The sequence below is a fragment of the Phoenix dactylifera genome, unplaced genomic scaffold, assembly GCF_009389715.1.
Source record: "Phoenix dactylifera cultivar Barhee BC4 unplaced genomic scaffold, palm_55x_up_171113_PBpolish2nd_filt_p 000190F, whole genome shotgun sequence".
Lineage (NCBI taxonomy): Eukaryota > Viridiplantae > Streptophyta > Magnoliopsida > Arecales > Arecaceae > Phoenix > Phoenix dactylifera.
The window spans coordinates 5,238-24,325 of NW_024067717.1; the positions used below are offsets into that span (position 1 = coordinate 5,238).

The following is a 19,088-nucleotide window of genomic DNA, read 5'->3' on the forward strand; positions in this document are numbered from 1 at the left end:
ATCATGAATTCAAGGAAAAAAAAAATTTAAAGATATGAAGATGTATAAAATAGCTTTTATGAAGAGCACATCTTATTGAATAAATGAATAACTACTGCAACCAGATTCTGTTCAATCATAATCAATTTTTTGATTTCCTTATTCGATATGCATTTTAATTTATTAGCACATAAAAGAAGGTATATTAACCAATCCTCTTTCCATCTGGCAGCCAAAAAAGATGACAACTTCAGTTTTTCTAGGGGAGAGAAAAAAAAAAGGTAATTCAATGAAACTAAGAATGAACAAACAAAGACCTCCTACTAACATAACAAACAAACTATGACCTAGCCAAATTAGTTTCAGCCTCAGTATACTTACATGCATCTCAACATCTACAATAGGCTCCACAGTAAATTCAGGGACCTTTGAATACCAAGCAGGATCCTCCTCCTGTCAAGGATGTTACAGTGAACAGTTATTTGACCCATATATACATTTTCAACAATATTAAGTCTCCAAATGTACCTCCAAAATTTTCACAAAAAGACGCATTGCCTCTGCTGAAGACATGTTTCCGAGCCCATGCCAACTGAAAAGATGAATAAAATCAGTTTTAAATACTCCATATAATCAAAAGATGAGAGGGAGAGGAGGGAGAGGGAAGAGAGATAGCAGTTCATGCTGCAAAATGTAATTAAAATTCGACTATATGATCATATCATCAGAAAACAGTTTCCTATTAAATTAATTAAACTGAACCTTCATATGTACATACTCATTCGAAATATTCATCCAAAATTGTTGAACATGGTTCAATAAGGTGAAAAAGATCGTGCCAAACAATCTATCTTATGCAACCGAACAATATAGTAATTCTCATGGTTTTTTGCAAAAAAAGGAATCATGAAACAGGATGTGGAAAACTTTGATTAAGTGCCTGATAGAACACCAAATTTCTAGATAGCTAATCTTTAAATAGTCTATTTTAACCAGAGACTCTTCAGAATCAATGAACGCAGAGGCATTGTAACAGAAAGAATTTTATAATATAAAAAATAGTAATAGTAAGAAAAATTCTCTTCCACTGATCAAATGGCATAATTTGAACCCATTAGCCATATTGTTGTGTGATGCTCTTGCTAATCATAGCCCTAAGATTCAAGAATGGACCACCACATGTTCCATCATGCCCAAAATATATACCTTCACAAAAATAAAGACCACCAAACATTCTCCAAGAGCTTATTGATTTCAACAGAGAATCAGGACTAAAGATAATACTCTCAGTGTCAAGTCAAAGGTCACAATACTCTGAAATTCAGTTGACTAAGAACAAGAAATTTGAAGAAGACTAAATTGCACCCAAAAGTAGGCACTATGAAGCAGATAAATGAGTAATTTATTTCATGTACAACAAGTTGGCAGGCCAGAGACCACCACAGATCGGCTCAAAATAGTGAATGTGATCATACTTTGAATATCAGTTCACAAGGAGAAAAACTAGAGAGCCTCTCTTTTCAGCCAAGCAAGCAGCAACCAAAGGTCCAAAACATTGTTTTGAAATCAAATATTGACAAGATTCTCCAACAATAAACTTCTGGAGAACATCAGCTGGCAATACCTTAAGTCACCTAGATCACAACTCTAACTCTAAGCATCATAAGTATTTAAAGAGTATCAAAACCTGTTTGATTCCATACTTTAAGGCTCAGTCATGGACGTGAAACCATATTTCAATGTCACTCTTACTAGGTCCACTTTCTCAAATCAGTGTGGTCAAAATCTTACAACCCACAATTGAGATCATAGCATCTTATAATCCAGATCAAATGCCCAATGTAAATTTCATCCTTGGAATAGGTCTAGAGAGAGTCACATTATCTAGATAAGTGTTCATATACAGATCGTGGGATTACTCAAATGGAAGGTCTACTTCATATGATTTATATGATTATTAGCTTTTAGAATTATAAATTTTATTAGAAAGCCTCAAATGCATAAAATTAGCAATCATGTCATGGTACTCAACTTCTCAAAAGTAAACACAAAAATTTTTGAGTTTGTAGAGAGACTACACCTTAGCAAACTTGGCCTAACCCATGCTATCGAACATGCCTAGCCCATTTGGGCTGGCAGTAGGATTCATATTGCTCTGTACCATCCCGGCCACCCCATCAAGATTGAATCATGGTTAAATTGACCATACCAGCCTATATAGACCTCTTACAAGTCCTTTGCTACTCAGCACCACGCTGGCTATAGGATTCAAATCAGGGTTTGCCAAATCGTGCATCTTGCCGATCGGCAATTGGTTCGGTATGGTACCACTAAGTAATGTACCACCCCAAGATGTGCCGGAACTAGGGGAGGGATAGGGAGAGGGGAGAGGGAGAAGGAAAGGGAGGCAAGCAAGAAAGAGCGGAGGGCTTCTTGAACGGAGAGGATGAGAGAGAGAGGAGAGAGAGGAAAACAAGAAAGATGAAAAAGAGAGAATGGGTAGGGCGAGACAGAGATTGAGAGAGTAAAGAGGGATGTGTATTGGTCTGTCATCGTCATCGTTGGCGGTGATGGCAACGACGAATCCCCAGCCCTAGCGAGATGCGAGTGAGAGAGAGAGAGAGCAAAGGGCTTCCTCGAATGGAGAGGGCAAGAGAGAGAGGAGAGAGGTGAGCAATAGAGGGAGAATGGAGAGGGTGAGAGAAAGATTGAAAGAGGACACGTACTAGTCTATCAGCACCATTATTCACGTTGATGTCGTGACAACAACGAAACCATAGCCCTAGTGAGAGACAAGCAAGAGGGTTATATAAAGCCCGAACTCAAAACGAATCAAAAGCTTGTTCAATCTCGATAACCAACTAGTTCAGTTCTGTATGCACCGAACCAAACGGTTCAGGATGGTTTGGTCATCCTTGAGACAAATATTGGCCCATATTGTTTGGTACCCTATCAGCTAGAAGTTTATATTTAGGATCCCATCGTGATTGAATCATGGGTACGTTGACCCGTACCAGCCTATACAGACCTCTTACAAGCCCAAATCTACTCGGTACCAAGCTCTAATGTATTTTTACACCCTTTTTTGTTTTGGCACTAGCTGGTGAAATGAATCAGTACAATAGACACTATACTACATAATATAATGACTAAGGAGTCATATGATACCATATCTCAAGATTTAAATCTTTGGATAAACACAGAGAAGCGATTTCGGCCCAATCAGCTCACCTAACATCGAATCTCTAGGTGTCATCAAGACTTGAGCCAAGCAGTTCTCAATCAACAATGAAAAGGTCTAGCTTGACCCAACCTGACCATGCATTTTATGCAGGGGTGACAATGCTTAACTCGTTTAACTTGATTCAACCCATTATAGGTCAAGTTAAGTTACCAATTTAATAAAATGATCAAGTGTGGGTTTGGATTTTTGACCTGTTGAGGGGTTCAAGTTTACAAATTTTTGACCTAACCTAGATCCAACCCGACTCATATTTGGTTCGACCCGACCCAATTGCCACCCCTAATTTTACATAGTATTTTATAAAATTGATACATAAACTTTATCAATACTATGACTCCACTTCTTGAACGCAACTAATCTAGGAGAGACAAGTTATCTGCACCAAATCCCTTTAACCCTCTCACTTCTCTCTTCTTTAGTACCTCCTCTCCTCTTTCTAGTCAACTTGCAGCTGGAATGCCACAGCTGCATGCTGATTAGCAATCTTGGACCTCTTGGCATGCCTCTCTCTCATCCTTGAAAAGTATCTCCTTAAACCAGCTTTAGAAAAGAGTAATTGGGATTGTGAATCCTCTAGAGATGACAACATAGAGGAACCTCTATGAGGATTAGGGATTCTCCTCTCTATGTTCTATTAAAGTACTTCTCGCAATCTAAAATATGACTAGGTACGAACTTGAGGGCTTGGATTAGGCACGGGATTAGTGAGGGGATTAGGCCTAAAGAGGAGAAAAGGGGTGGATGAGGCTAGGGGGGAGGTGATGGAGGGTGGAGGTTTAGCCAAGTGGGGTTAGGTCGAGCTCAAGCCAAGCTTAAGCTTTAAATCTTAGGCCCGAAGTTAGATTGGAAAGACCTCTCGTTGGTTGATGATGGACTATGACCCAGCCTAACAAATGCTCCAGTGTACAAGAGACTAATTTTTATATTCTTGCAATCAATTGTCAAAATCTAATTCTTTGCATCATAAAAATATCCTACCTAGAAGGATAATTGAGCTTATATATTCAAGGTAGTGTACAAACACCTTTTAATAACCAGATGATGTTTGTTTTCATCAAACACGCTATATATAGCCTTGTGGTGGCGATAGACTCTTTTCTTTGTGCTTCATTGCTCTTTGCTCCTCCATCAACTTCACTATTAGCTCACCCTTCCAAATTTGACATTAAAATTTTGGAAGAATTTCATTAAAAGAATGGCTTATTTCAATCCATGCAAATTATGATCTTAATCATTCTGCCATTCCAATATTTATGACTTGATCTTGATCAATCTAGACAATCGCCTACACCATTCATCTTGATTCTTCACTATAGCCTGCCTTAATTATAAATTTCTTTGTCTAGATACACAAAAATATTTTTATTATAGAATCGGTTTTTCTACCAAAACCTTTAAAAATGTATATTTCTTCTTTTGCTACACTAATAAAAAATAATTTTAAGGTTTAGTAGACATTTGAATTGTATTATTAAGAAAGATCATAAAACACAAGAAATCAAAGTGGATGGTCACCTCATAACTACAAAGTTAATTGACAAATAGTTGGCACCCAATGTAAAAAAGCGATGTAGCAAATGGATAAGAGATTGAAAACACTAGAAAATGTTCAATCAAATGGGGTTGCAACTGAAAGTTTACATCGATCAACTACAAAAAACAGTAGTTATAATAATGCCCCACAACTTGCATCCATTAGACACTCTTTTCTATTAATTTTCACGTACTCCCCCCTGAGAACATACAAAACAGGTAACAGACGATTTTGTTGTTTGTAGTATGAATATTTCTAATTGTAACACATTTATATTGCAACTAAGAAGGCTGTTACTGCACATGTTGCCAACTTAAAGTACCGTACATACAGCCAAAAACAACTTATGCATCATATCATAGTGAAGAAGATAAAGAGATTGCCACATTTTTGTCCTCACACTAACAATAAATGCTATCCACATTGTTCACTCTCGGCTAGATGTTATCTAAATATAAGATCCTTTCTGTAGTGGTCAATAAGGTGAAAGCTTTAGGCCTTAAGCAGAGGCGTAATGTCCCAAACCATCTCTCTCGCCCACTAAAAGTATCACAGTTTGTCATTTTATATATGACCTAATAACAGACACCTCAAAATTCACTGTGTCCATAATTGCTCTCTTTTTTTTTTACCTCCTTGTTTTTCAAAAGCCATCTCATCTAACAAAACTAATAACCGAACATACTTCATCTTGATAAAGATTCCTTAAGTACGTCAAATTGTAGTTATCACTCTTTAAATAATGCTTGATTAATCATCGTGATTTTGGCATTTTCATGATTTTTTTTCAAATAGTTTTAGCCTTTATCTGCTATGTAGCATGTTTAATTTGGCAAAAGCAATTGTAGCATCAAAGAGAACATGGGCAAATATCCATAAAGAAAGTAGAAGAAAAGGCCCTAATCTCCCCTAATCCTAGCATAACATAAGAAATGAGAGGAATTTCATGCTTCTTCGGTAGGTAGAATCAAACGTTCAACTAGTTCAAGTAGCATTTCTAGACAGTGACGAGTATATATTACATCCCCAACGTCCGTAGCTTTAGATTTTCCCCAAGTTGATGAGGTTGATAATTTTTGTCAAGTCTTCCATTTTTCTTCAAAATTCAAACAGAATGCTAGCATGACAACTTTTACTTCCTATCAGGTCTGGCAGAAACGGCCATTGAATGACACCAACCTCATCCATTTGCTGTTCTCCACAGGATTCCATGCCCTGGGTTTTGGAATATTGCAAGGCCCTACTGTTGCCTGCAACCAAGAAAAAACGCAATGGTTGATCATAAACTATAACATTTTTGAAGCTAATTGTACAATCACATGCACTTCACCTCAAACATCACAGATCGAAATGAGACAAAAAACAAAAAGAAACATCAGCGTATCTATCTCGTTTCCAATAGCCCCTCGATTCACTCAATATTGCAAGACTGATCCACGGACGACCCCCCCCCCCCCCCCTTCCCAGATCTACCACCATTCCAATACGAAAACGATATTCAACAAATATATATATATATATATATACCGAAAAATCGAAAAACAAAATTATAGACGCGGATAAATAAAACTATACACAGATCTCAACCCCACGAACAAATCGAAACCTAGAAAACATCAAACTCTCAAAAAAGACCCCCAGATCAACGAAAAAAATCCCACAAAAATGGGTAAGAATCCGCTCTCTTACTTGCTGGTAGAGCGCGTAGAGCAAGAGAGCAACATCATTCCGGAACTTGGAGATCGCACCAATGGAGGAGGAGTTGGAGGATCCGCCAAATCCGGCGTAGGCGGCGGCGGCGTAGAACCTCTCGGGGTACGCAGGGCCGGAGCTCCCCCTCGCCATCGCCATCCCTCCGACGAGGAGATCGAGAGCCGGCAGCAAGATCTCGTACGACGCCACGAGGCCGAGAAGAAAAAAACCGAAACCGAGAACACGTATTTATAGAGCCAGGCGTCGAGTGAAGGCCTCTCTCGCGCGCGCGCGCTCTCGCCCTCTACTCCTTTTCTTGAGATCGCGGGATCTTCTTCTATCTTATCTCGCTCTCGCCCTCTTTCCTTTTTCTTTAGATCTGGAGCTCTTCTTCTCGCTTTCTTTCTTCGCGAGCGTTGCGTGGGGTTGTAAAAGACCTGGCGCTCGGTGACTCGCCCGAATCCGGGATCGAAACGGGGCGAGGCGTAGAGGGTAGAGGTGATCAAAACCCGGGCCAGGCCGGGCTCTACAGCAGAAATTAGGCCCGATGGCTGTGCCCAGACCCGGCCCGACCCGACTGTCGGGCTTAAATTTTTGTCCAGGCCCGACCCAACCTTATAAATCTGGTCCCAGGCCCGGCCCGACAGGCCCGACCCGACCGGCCCGACAGGCCCGACCCGACAGGCCCGATTTTTTTTTTTTGGAATCTAGAAATGGGCAAAAATGGCCCAACAGCTTAATGGGCTCTCTAAATTGGTTAATTGGTTAATGTTAAGGATATAACTAGCCTATTTTAAATAGATAGTGTTGGTGGTGGTTTCAAACTTTGGAATTTGGATATATCTACAAACATTAAAAAAGAAAAAATTTGCAGCTTCAAGCCAATAGTGTTGTCCAGCTGAAAATTACAACCTAACAATAAAAACTGCAAACTTAGACAAAATACAAATTACATTGTCCCATTAACATTATAACAAACATGCATCTTTGTGCATTCAAAAGTTCATAAAAGTTCATAATTCTTGAAGCCACTTCCATAATAGAAAATTGTAGAACATCCTTGCATCTTCTAACTCTCAAAACCTACAAACACAAAATTGAAACATTAGCAATTGTTGATTGAACATGAATAATTATTAGAGTTATTAATAGAATATCTAAATGACCGAACCATGTAATCCCTCTTCCATCTCTTCCTCGTCATCTTCATCCTCACTAGATTCTTCCATGTTAGCTCCCAAGACACCCGATTGTCCTAAAAAAATGTAAAAACAAATAAATATGAAACAATAGAAAATTAGTTTTTATTCAAATATATATTAAAGAAAAAAATAGAAGAACAAGCAAAGATTTAAAGAATTACCTAATGAGAAGCCCTTTGCTCGCAACCAATCCTCATAACATGTAATAGCTTGAATTGTCTTTGGTGAAAGTGAGTTTCGCCAAGGATTTATCAACTTTTTACCCATACTGAAGGCAGACTCTGAAGGGACCGTTGATATGGAAATGGCCAAAATATCACGAGCCATCGATGCAAGCTCGGGAAAACGACCTGAGGCATCTCTCCAATATGCTAGAATATCCAAATCGATGTGCAGCCCAAGATTTTGCTCCTCCAAGTAAAGATCTAATTGTGACTTCCCATGATCATGCTTTTGTTTTTTACTCAAAAATAATTCATAATCTTCAAAACTATCTGCATCATGGTTACCAACATCACTGCCACTAGAAGTTCCAATCTTGGGAGAAAAGACTGAAGTTGAACGCAGCATATACTTCTCAAATAAATCATACAAAGTATTCTTAATATTCTGAAGTCTTGACTTATAGTCTTAGCCAACTGGCTGTTTAGTGTAGTTGCTTGATTTTTCATCGAGATTGGGATTAGGAACCTCCCCATAAAGTTTAGAATAACAATATTCAACTAACTCTAACTTGCAACGGGGATCCAAAACTGTAGCACAAGATAAGATCAAACTATACTCAGACCAATACTTGTTAAATTTAACTTGCATCTCTCTAACCATATCAACCATAAAATCATATGGGCCATTAGCAGTCTCTATCAATTTTCTATGAATCTCTCACACCCCCCTAAAATAAATATTTGCTATTGGATGCTTACTAGCAGAAAACTGATTAGTCACATCATAAAACACTTTCAAAAACTTATGAAGAATAGCTATTTTTCCCACTCTTCTTGAGAAAGTGCAAAGATTCCAAATTCTCTATCATGCTGTCCCCAGTGATCTAAAACTGCCTTGAAATAAATAGCACGGTCCAGCATTATAAAAGTAGAATTCCATCTAACACAACAAACAGAACGCAATCTTTTTCTGGTATTCAAATGAAAACTTTGTTCAGCAATTTCATAAAACTTCTTCTTCTTTGGAACTGAATTTTTCAAATGCTTGGCCACATTTCTAATTTTACAAACAACACCATCAATGAGATTCAGACCAGCTTGCACAATAAGATTTATAATATGGCAGCAACAACGAATTTGAAAAAAATCACCACCATGCAAGAGAGATTTATTTGCAAGAAGACGAATCTTGAGAGAAGTAGCCATGGTATTATTATAAGATGCATTATCCGATGTCAAGGTAAAAACCTTACTATCAATTTTCCATTGAGCCAAGCATAAAGCGACCTCATCAGCAATAGAAAGCCCATCAAAAGGGGGGGTTAAGGCTGCAAATCTAATTATTCTTTTTTGCAACTTCCAACTATTGTCAATCCAATGTGCTGTGATGCAAATATATTCATCTTGTGTGTAATCATTTTTCTAATTATCAGAAGTCAAACAGATTCTTCCCGGTGCTTGTGCTAACTCCTCCTTCACAACCTTCATTTCATCCATGTAATATTTCAATGCATCTCTCCTAATAGTATGCCTACTCATGGTTTTGTATTGAGGACACATAACAGATACCATATATTTAAAACCAGGTTCCTCACAAGTTCTAAAAGGATGTGCACCAGCAACAATAAACATACAAATAGCTCTACGAACTTCTTCCTGATCAAACTTGGGATTTTTCAAATGCAAAGATGTGCTTCCAGAAGTTGTGGTTTCAGTTGAAATAGTGTAATTCCTTATGTCATGATGAAAACGTTTAGAACATCTTTTTAAGTGGCGCCATATATGAGACGTACCATTCTTAGAAGCAGCTGAAAAAATCTCCTTGCAATACTTGCATTGTGCTTTCAATATGTCCTTATCTTCAGTTGGAAGCTTGACCATGTGCATCCATACCTTTGATTTTGCTTTACCATCCTTGACATAACAATCCTCATGCTCATTATCCGCCACAGAAATAGGTGAACTTTCGCTTGCCATTGACATAAGCCTATCAAAAAATTATACAACTCACCCAACACTTGCTCGGACCACTTTCCTCTGCTCATCTCCATTGAAGAGAGTTTTCCTAGACATCCCAGCCCTTTCCTTCTGGCAATGTGGACTTTGCATGACAGCTTTATGGATGTGGTGAAAGAATCCTTGAGTTCATCTTGTCTTATCCTCTTTCATTTCATCTTTTTCAAAAGAAATGAAAGGCATTCTCCGGCCATGGAATAGGGAGGTTTTTGGTGACTTACCATCCCTTCATTACTTGGAAGTTGGGATAGTAGCATTTATCATAATAAAAATAAAGCCCCATCCAACCGGCAAAAAAAAAAAAAATCAGGAGCCCATCTCAGGTCAAGGGAGAACTATAGCTGGAAGCCTGGAACAGTGGAACTGGAGCAATGTGAGGGGAGGAGTCCGAAGACCAAAACCGAAAAAGAGAAGGGATGAAAGATCCCTCGTCCATCTCCAATCCCCCGATCTTTCTTCCTCAGAGTTTCGACTGGGTCACGGGATGAAAGATCAAGGCATCAAGGCATCAAGCCAACCAAATCCCTCCTCCCTCTTTCTCTCCAGTCTCCACCGGTCCACCCACGGAAAGAGAGGGCAGTCCTCGACACTTCGTCTTGATCGTGGCCACCTCCCTCTCCCCCCCACCTAAAAAACCGGCCCGATGGGGAAGCTCCAGAGTCCCACCTCCGAGTTCTGAGCTCTCTCGCTCCCCCCACCTCTCTCTCTCTCTTTCTCTCTCTCTCTTCCATCCGGGCTTGAAGCTATATGGGGCTTTACTTCCGAGCTTCTAAAATTCATCCGGAATCGAGCTCGAAGAGGAGGAGGAGAAAAATCTTACCGGCGACTGTGAGTCGGTGACCAGAGCCGCGGAGGTTGCCGTCCGGGGGAGAAGGACACCGAGAGGAGGCGGCGGCGACGACACCGGCGGAAACCGAGAGGAGGCGGCGGCTACAGGGAAACCGGCGGAAACCGGCTACAGGGGGCGGTGGTTCTCCGCGAGGGAAGGGGGGGCTCTCAGGCGAGGGAAGGGGGCAGAGGGAAGGGGGCAGCGGCACTCAGTGAGGGAAAGGGGGGGGTCTCAACGAGGGAAGGGGGAGGGGGGGGCTCTCAGGCGAGGGAAGGGGGCGGCGGCACTCAGTGAGGGAAAGGGGGGGGGGTCTCAACGAGGGAAGGGGGGGTCTCAACGAGGGAAGGGGAGGGGGGGGGCTCTCAGGCGAGGGAAGGGGGGCGGCGGCACTCAGTGAGGGAAAAGGGGGGGGTCTCAACGAGGGAAGGGGGAGGGGGGGTTTAGGAATTAGGGCTTTAGTTTTGTTTCTTAATTTTTTTTAATATATTATATTTTACTGTTTTATAGTCGGGCCGGGCTGAACCGGGCCATTTTTAAAAATTTCCAGGCCCGGCCCGATTTTTTTGATCGGGCCGTTTTTCCTGCCCAGGCCCGACCAATGGGCTCTTTTTCAATGCCCAAGCCCGAAAAATTTCGGGCCGGGCTGGGCGGGCCGGAAGGCCCGTGATCACCTCTACTTCCAACCGAGGACTATTCTCGAAGCTGCAGAACAAAAGGCAAAATCATGAGAGAAATAAAGATAAGACAGCAGACAGACACTAATCAGCACATTACCAAAACTACTTTTTAGCAGGAGTGAAACTACTATTACTATTACTATTACTGAAGTGCATAAAACTATTTATTGCATTTTGTAGACAACAAAAATCAAGACTATCAGCAGGTTTATGCAATCTTAATTTTTGCAGTCGAGCTCAGATTCTATTACAGAACAAAACTTGCACCTGCTTAAAGGTGAATACTCAGAACAGTACTTCCTACTTGTCAAGAGTTGCAGACAATTTTTGTGATGGTAAACATTCAAAACATGCTCATTGTAAATGTGTTTATACAGTGAAATCAGAAGATGAATAGGAGATTTATAGAGCATTTCCAAGAGAGAAAAAACAAAGAAAAATAAAAAAAAAAACATCTCAGGATGCAAGGCTCCTGCCACCACAGGATATGGAGAGGGTCAGATATGTGCAACGTTAAGCTCATATGTGGAGAGACTGTTTCCGTATTTCAAACCCATGACACTCAGGTCATAATGGAGCAATCTTACCATTGCTCCGAGGCCTGTCCTCTAAGAATGAGAAAACAACAATATAAAAATGTAGAGGACTTTGAGAGTACAGCTTGATGATGCTAGACAGAACAAATTAATGTCTAATTCACACAAACAAAGAGGTAACAAATAGCTTAGAGTTTCAGGAACATGCAGACTAAGTTAATTAGTAGTCCCTGCAATATGGCTAATGACGAAAAAGATAAATATGATAATGAAGCACGAAAAAAGAACCAATGAAATTATCACAAAGAGAAAAGAAGAGCAAAAACAAAAAAGAAGAGTAATACCATGATCTCTAAAGCAGATCATGTATAGAATCTTTTTCAGTTCAGGTTCCAAAATAGGACTTTCGGAGGAGCCAGGCATAAATCTTCACCCATGAAGTAGTAATTCTTTTAAAATTCCTTCCTTCCATGAAACCACTATATTATCAGCATCCTGATTTGACTACCTTAGAAACATATTATCCAAAGAAATCCTATAATTTTTCAATTGAAATTATATTAAGCTCTAGCATAACTTCCCTATGGATGAGATGACGACTAATGCCATTATGAGTCAGTATTGATCTAATACCACTTTCTTTTGCCACCTAGGAAATCCCAGATCATCATATTCCACAACCTTTTTGCCATAGAAAAATTCATGTAATTGCCCAGTAAAATGTTACCTCTTTAAAGCCTGCTCTTTATATTTCTTCTAGAATTTCAAGTTTTTTCCAATCCTTCCTAGCTTCACCAAACTTCATAACTTTCACAAAATAAAACATGTAATTGCTCAGCAAAGTGGCCTCTTTTCAAAACTCTCTTAGCAGGTTTTGTATAGCGTTTACAATCCTTTGTACTTTGAGCCTATGTGACCATCTCTGACAACTTATAAGCACAAGAAATCAAGATGATAACCAATAAGCCTATACCATCAATTTGGGTTGTCTTTACAGATGGTTCTTTGAAATCTATTGCTAAAAAAGCTACTCGACTTTAGCATCTTTATACTCGTTTTCACAAATTTCTTCTGAGCTTTCTCTGGTCTTCCAACCACCATACTGGCCTACTACCCATTTGGACACCCCACTGTCAAGTTCTCCCAGGATCTTTCTTACATATGATCAAGCTATCACCATGGATACAACCATAAAAGTTCAAAGGTTTTAAGCCATAATAAGATCAAATTAATGCTGAACTTAAGAAACGCACTTTTTTCCCATGCTACAGTATAAAAATTAATAATACAACTTCCATGACAGTATACAATCACTCAAAGAAAACCAGAGCCCCTGTTAAATAAACCTTCTCAATCCATAACTTTATTCTATTTACCCACATTTCCACAAAAGGTTACTCACAACCTGGATACTGCTTATTGCTTAAGTCACAAAACCAGAAGAACATGTACATACTTTCAGCTTCTTCCTAACAAAATAAACACAAAAAAACATGGTAATGGAAGAAGAGCCCTTAATATTTCACCCCAAACTTTGCGGAGGGGGGGGGGGGAGGGCAAATATCACATGTATGATGTTATAATATAATGGTCATTTCAGCTTCTTTCTTACTAAGGAAAACATACTATAAGAGGATAGCATGTTAGTTTTCTGATATGTAGCATCACCCAGATTGTAACAAGAATACGAGATCATAATTAGTGACAAGAATACGAGATCATAATTAGTGAATTCTACAATAAATTTTATCTTACTTCAAAGGAATGGAGAACTCCATCACCTCAATAAATTTATCAAGCACATGGTCCAATTTTCTGACGTCCTATGGAATAATTCAGTCTCTAGGCAAAACTTGCAAATGCTATCAAATGCATCCTCTTACATAATTCTTTCATAAGAATTCTGAATTCGTAGCAAGAAGGATTCAGAAGGGAGTTCCCAATCACATATTCATCTCATGCATCTCATCCATAACACATCCGAAATGCACTCCAACACTAAAAGTCCTATCAAATATGCTAAGGGCCTATGGCCCCACGACCCTCTAGATGTCTCTATACTTAAGACACTTTTTAAAAGCTCGCAATCCTGCAAAACCTCCAGTAAACCTTCCAAGAAAAGACTGTTGACAATGAAAATATTCATAAGCAATGCACGAGAACTGCAAAACAAGACAATTGATAATACTGAACAAGTTTGGCAAAAATGGAAGTGCAACCTAATTAATTGATGGGGCATCGAAGGATGAATTTCTATGCCTTAGGAAGCATGTCAGAAGCTCTAGATGCAAACAAGTTCTTTCTAGTTAATATGAAACATCTAATCATATCATCAGATATCATTAACTGTTCAGATTGTTTGCACGCTACATCCTCTTAAACACAAGAATCTCATGTACCTTCTACAATTATATCGTATCTATCCAGGAGCAATTCTATGTAGCTGCAAACTCCAGTTATTGGCAGCGAACTCAATCAATTCTACTACATAACTATGACAAGGCAGATTAAGATGCAAGGATGAGCACAGAAAATTTAATATCCAAGAATTCTACACTTTAAAGATCAGAATAGCGGATGCTAATAATTTGACAGAAATCAAAATAAAGTCAAGGAAATTGGGAATTACTTGTTCAAGGGGATGTGTTCAAAAGGTCCAGAGGTAGGAATGGTCCCACAAAGGTTGTTCTTTGAGACATCTCTGAAAGCACAAATAAGTACATTTCATAAACCAAGAAAATTACATTTAATTGACTCATAATAAGTAAATCTTGTCCATACTGATGCAAAGATAGGTGAAAGCCGATACTGCCAAACTTACATAACTTTGAGACTAGAAATTCCAACAAGTTCCCTTGGGATTGGTCCGGTTAATTGGTTGTTATTGAGCTGTCTGCATAAGCAAACAATAAAATCAGCAATAACACAGGAATACAAAGACCAAAAGGACTCAGAAGAGAAAAAAACAGCCTTAATATTGCCCTACTATTTTCTGCCCTCAACTTATAAAATAGTAACTTTGTCAGAGAATCTATAACAGAATCCAACTGGTTATGATAGTTTGAAAGTTTGATACCCGAATGACGTGATGTGATGTGATTGATGCCCATATAGAAAACACCAATAACAGGTTGTATTCAGTTGAGAATAATCCATGTAAATTATTCTGAGGAAAAAGTATAATATGGGAAGGAAAAAAGATAACATGACCTCACAAGAATACCAAAGCCTTCAGTTTGCCCAGTGTTGGAGGTATAATCCCTGAAATGTTGTTGTTATACAAGTCCAAGCTAATCAGGCTCTTTAGATTACCAAGTTCAGCTGGGATTGTCCCTTGAATGTTGTTTTTGTAAAGCTCCCTGTATAAGTAATATAAAGAATTCACAAATCCAATATTATTACATAAGCTATAGATATATCATAAACAACTAAGGAACCGCAAAAGACTCTGAAAAACTCTTCCATATTTAGAACCATAGTACATGAATATAGTCATGAGTTGTTACAGAAGTAAACTGAAGAAGATAGTTTTCGTTAGAAGGATGAACATAAAGAATAAAAAAGAATAACCAGTTGAAGTGCAGATTGAGTAAAGGTGAACATGCATATTCGTTCTTAATATTTATTCATATTAGAAATTTATACTTAAAAAGCATTTTACAAGAACAAAAGACATCATGGGCCATGACATAAATAAATGAGAAGTTTATTCTCATTCAAAGGAAAATACTTGCATTCTTATGGCCCAATACAACAAATTATGTTGACTGTCATGTCTTTTATACCTTCTTTTTCACCTACTCATACTTATACTAGAGAAAAGCCACGAAATTTGTCTCTTTATATAACTTAAGCACCCTCCCCCTGCCTTGCAAACTTCTAGATGGTATAGTAGCTTCACTGAAATGAATCCACATTGAATTCTTATACAATTCCAAGTGAACTATTATGAATGAATCCACATTGAATTCCACGTGGACTATTATGCATAAATGTGTATATGGGGCACCTACAAAGTCTGGGAAAGGATAGAGGCTTGTAACAAAAATCATGGTAGACAATGACTCCACAAATCCCACCATACAATGCTCATTTCTCCTATGTTTATAAACAAGCCTCAACGTATCATCAGGTCACAAGGTGTGTTTGTGTGTGTGTGAGTATACGCAAGTACATCTATATGTATATATATATGTATATGTATGTATATATGTATATATATATATGTATATATATGTGTGTGTATATATATGTATATATATGTGTGTGTATATATATGTATGTGTGTGTGTGTATATATATGTATGTGTGTGTGTGTATGTATACATGTATATATACATGTATATGTATGTGTATATATATGTACATATGTGTGTGTGTGTCCCAATTTTGACATTATATCATTATTTTTTAATAAATAAAATGCCACATTAGGGAAAAATGATGCCAAATTAACTTTTACTGCTATTATTCAAATAACATTCTTCATCTACTAGCATAATGGTATAATTTTCTCCGCAGTATCATGTTACGCATATTCAAGCTTTGCATAATATAAACCCAATGATATTCTTATCAAAACTTGATATCTAGAATACTCCTCCAAGGTCCTAGCAGTAACAGTATAATTTTCAGGTTCTTCTTAAAGTAATATAGTTATTTATCTAGTTCTTATATGTTCAAAGTAACAGGCACACCTTCTCCACTTGGACAAGATTCTAGGTTCATACCTTTGAAGGTGTTTCTGTTAGTATTTGACCTGGGTATTTTTCACATCATTTCTTTCATATGATAGTTGATGCCCTCCCTCTAACATTATTAAAAAAGGAAAGTTCTTCCTATCAGGATTATCTCTCAAAGAATGTGATAGCTTACTTGTAACTATGTCTCAATTTGGAATTTTTAGCCTTCAGCAGTCAATCTAAGGTTAAAAACACTTTTTAAACAGACAAATGGAAATCCAAGTGAGCCAGCATATCATGAATCCAAGAAATCCAGACTCAGTGATGAAGCAAAGCCGTATACGCTTTTAAAAAGAGGAGACTTACAGATACTGCAAATGTTCAAGCTTTCCAAGTTCAGGTACCAAATGGCCTGACAGATTCGAATTTCCTAAGTCCCTGCAGAAAAACAGAATTGCATATAAAAAGATAAATAAATTGCAAACTTTCCCTCAGTCTATCATACACCATGGTGCGATATTACAATATAAGGCAGCACATTAGACTAAATTAAAGTAAGGCTCTTCATCAGCATCCCAGTTATTTGAGTCAATATGCTGGCCAAAATCAAAAAGGCGAACTCTTTAAAATCCGTTTCTCTATCATTCGTAGTCTATTGCTTAAAACTCATCATAACAAACCAGAATACAATAACAAGATAAGGATGACATGTCTTATTCAAATCCCGTCAAGAATTCATGCTTAAAATATTTTCATTTGAAAGCTTGCAACTTTGAGCATGTGATGAGCTCAAAAACTTCTCTCCCCAATCCAATAGAGGAAAAAAAAAACAATTAGCAGCATCTTTAATAATGTAATCAAATACGAATTCTTAATCTAAGCAATTTTCATTTGAAAGACTGCAACTTCGAGCATATACTCAGTTCAAAAATGTTGTTTTCCTTAACTCCATACAGAATAAGGAGGTTTATCAATAACCCACGATTTGAAGGGAAATATAATCCATTAATCATGTAATCAAATATAAAATATTCCCTCAATGAACTCCCTTTTCTCAAAAAGAAAAAAATCATTTCTCGAATTCCAGCAAGGGGATTGCATCGTGGAGAAAAAAGACCATCAACTGGAGGAATGATGAGAAAAAGAGGGAGAAGAACAAGGAGAGATGCCTACAGTCTGGTGACGCGGTTCTCCTGGTTGCAGGTGATGTGGAACCAGGTGCAGGGGTTGACGAGTGTGGGATCCCAGGACTCAAGGACGTTGTCGGGGTCGGAGAGGCTCCGTCGGAGGGCGAAGAGCGCGTCGCCCTCGGAGTTCCCAGCGGCCGGGGCGGCGAGGAGGACGACGGTCACGGCTAGGGCTAGGGCTCGGGCCGCGACACGCGGTGCAACGGCCATCGCTCCGCGGCGAGGGTCGAGAAGCTCCCGGAGAAGTTAGGGTTAGGGTTTCCAAGATCTCAAGGAAGAGAGAGGGAGAGAGTTGGTGAGAAATGAATTGAAGAGGAAGGTGCTCGAACAAGCGCTCTGTCGGCACCTGAAGAGAGAAAGAGAGAGTAAAGGTTGTTTATCTACTTTTTTTCTTTCCTTTAAATTAATAACTGAGAGCCTGTTAGCTGTTGGTTTGGATGTATTTATGATGGTGGTGCTGTACATAGATTCCTTGTAGACTCCAGCCTTGTGATCATGGCCATTTATCTATTACATGATCAATATGATTGATCATTTATGTATTGGATATGATGATCATAATTTTATGGATATGTATGATACATATGTGATCATGAATGGTGTTACATATGGATGGTTGTAGCTTCCAAACTTTGTCATGTATGGAAAAAGAAAAATCAAAACCAATGTAATTAGACAGTTTGCAAGTGAAATAATATGATTTTTTAATTTTAATTTTGGTATAAGTATTGAACTGGGAACAAGGACTAGAAAATTTTAAGCTTCAAAATCTAAACAATTATTTATAAATTTATTAGAATTTACTCAAAATAATGGTTTAATTGATATAGGGCACCAATTGATGTGGTATGTTCAAAACCTCAATTGATTTGAACTAACATATTGAAATATAAACTAGTAAGTACTAGTATGTTCACCAGGTATTTGTTGGCCTCAGCTTTAGTATATCGACCAAATTATCAATATCTTATGTAGCTATATGTAGGCCAATATCTTGTAATATCTTAGTTTTTTGCAAAAATTACATCCTTCTATCTAGGTCAAAGTGAATTGAGATCACGGTTCATTTTGATATTTACCGATTCAAAGAGATGAACGATATTTTGGGATCCAGAAACCTCGCCAAGTATCAATTAAGATTAATAAGAATTTCTTGCTCCTCTCAATCACAATCATCTCATCCCATCATCCTTTATCTCTTATGGTGCATGCATGTGAAATTTCAATCCAATTTAATCCTACCTATTTTAAACACTCTTTAATGATCTACAAAAGTTTGTATTACGGTATATCATAAATAAATTTTGGTTTGGGCTTTTCTTGTTGTATTATATTTGGGTTCAAAT

At 38.2% G+C, this 19,088-nt stretch overlaps 1 protein-coding gene across 4 annotated transcripts; it reads right to left on the reverse strand.

The window, feature by feature from the left end:
• Positions 1–359: 359 nt before the first annotated feature.
• LOC103718630 (leucine-rich repeat protein 1-like) lies at positions 360–18,181 on the reverse strand. Of its 4 annotated transcripts, XM_039117200.1 has the most exons (9): positions 17,729–18,180; positions 16,922–16,993; positions 14,950–15,232; positions 14,695–14,766; positions 14,503–14,574; positions 9,609–9,802; positions 5,937–6,007; positions 508–571; positions 360–432 (listed from the first exon to the last, which is right to left on the reverse strand). In XM_039117200.1, the coding sequence occupies exons 3-9, from the start codon at positions 15,078–15,080 to the stop codon at positions 398–400; spliced, it is 639 nt and encodes a 212-aa protein (XP_038973128.1). In that variant the 5' UTR covers positions 15,081–15,232; positions 16,922–16,993; positions 17,729–18,180; the 3' UTR covers positions 360–397. The 4 variants fall into 4 exon arrangements, with proteins under 4 accessions (XP_038973128.1, XP_038973126.1, XP_038973127.1 ...); XM_039117198.1 differs by lacking the exons at positions 360–432; positions 508–571; positions 5,937–6,007; positions 16,922–16,993; positions 17,729–18,180 and adding exons at positions 7,290–7,532; positions 7,621–7,704; positions 7,813–8,145 and having other exon boundaries at positions 14,950–15,054; XM_039117199.1 differs by lacking the exons at positions 360–432; positions 508–571; positions 5,937–6,007 and having other exon boundaries at positions 8,924–9,802; positions 17,729–18,181.
• Between the last annotated feature and the right edge of the window lie 907 nt (positions 18,182–19,088).

Excerpts from the sequence above, each read along its gene's own strand:
- LOC103718630 (XM_039117198.1), bottom strand. The coding sequence starts at position 15,029 with ATGGATTATTCTCAACTGAATACAACCTGTTATTGGTGTTTTCTATAT. Across the intron at positions 9,803-14,502 it reads GAACACATCCCCTTGAACAA|GCTTATGTCAATGGCAAGCG; the intron begins GTAATTCCCAAT and ends ATTTTTTGATAG. Across the intron at positions 7,705-7,812 it reads AGCAAAGGGCTTCTCATTAG|GACAATCGGGTGTCTTGGGA; the intron begins GTAATTCTTTAA and ends ACATTTTTTTAG.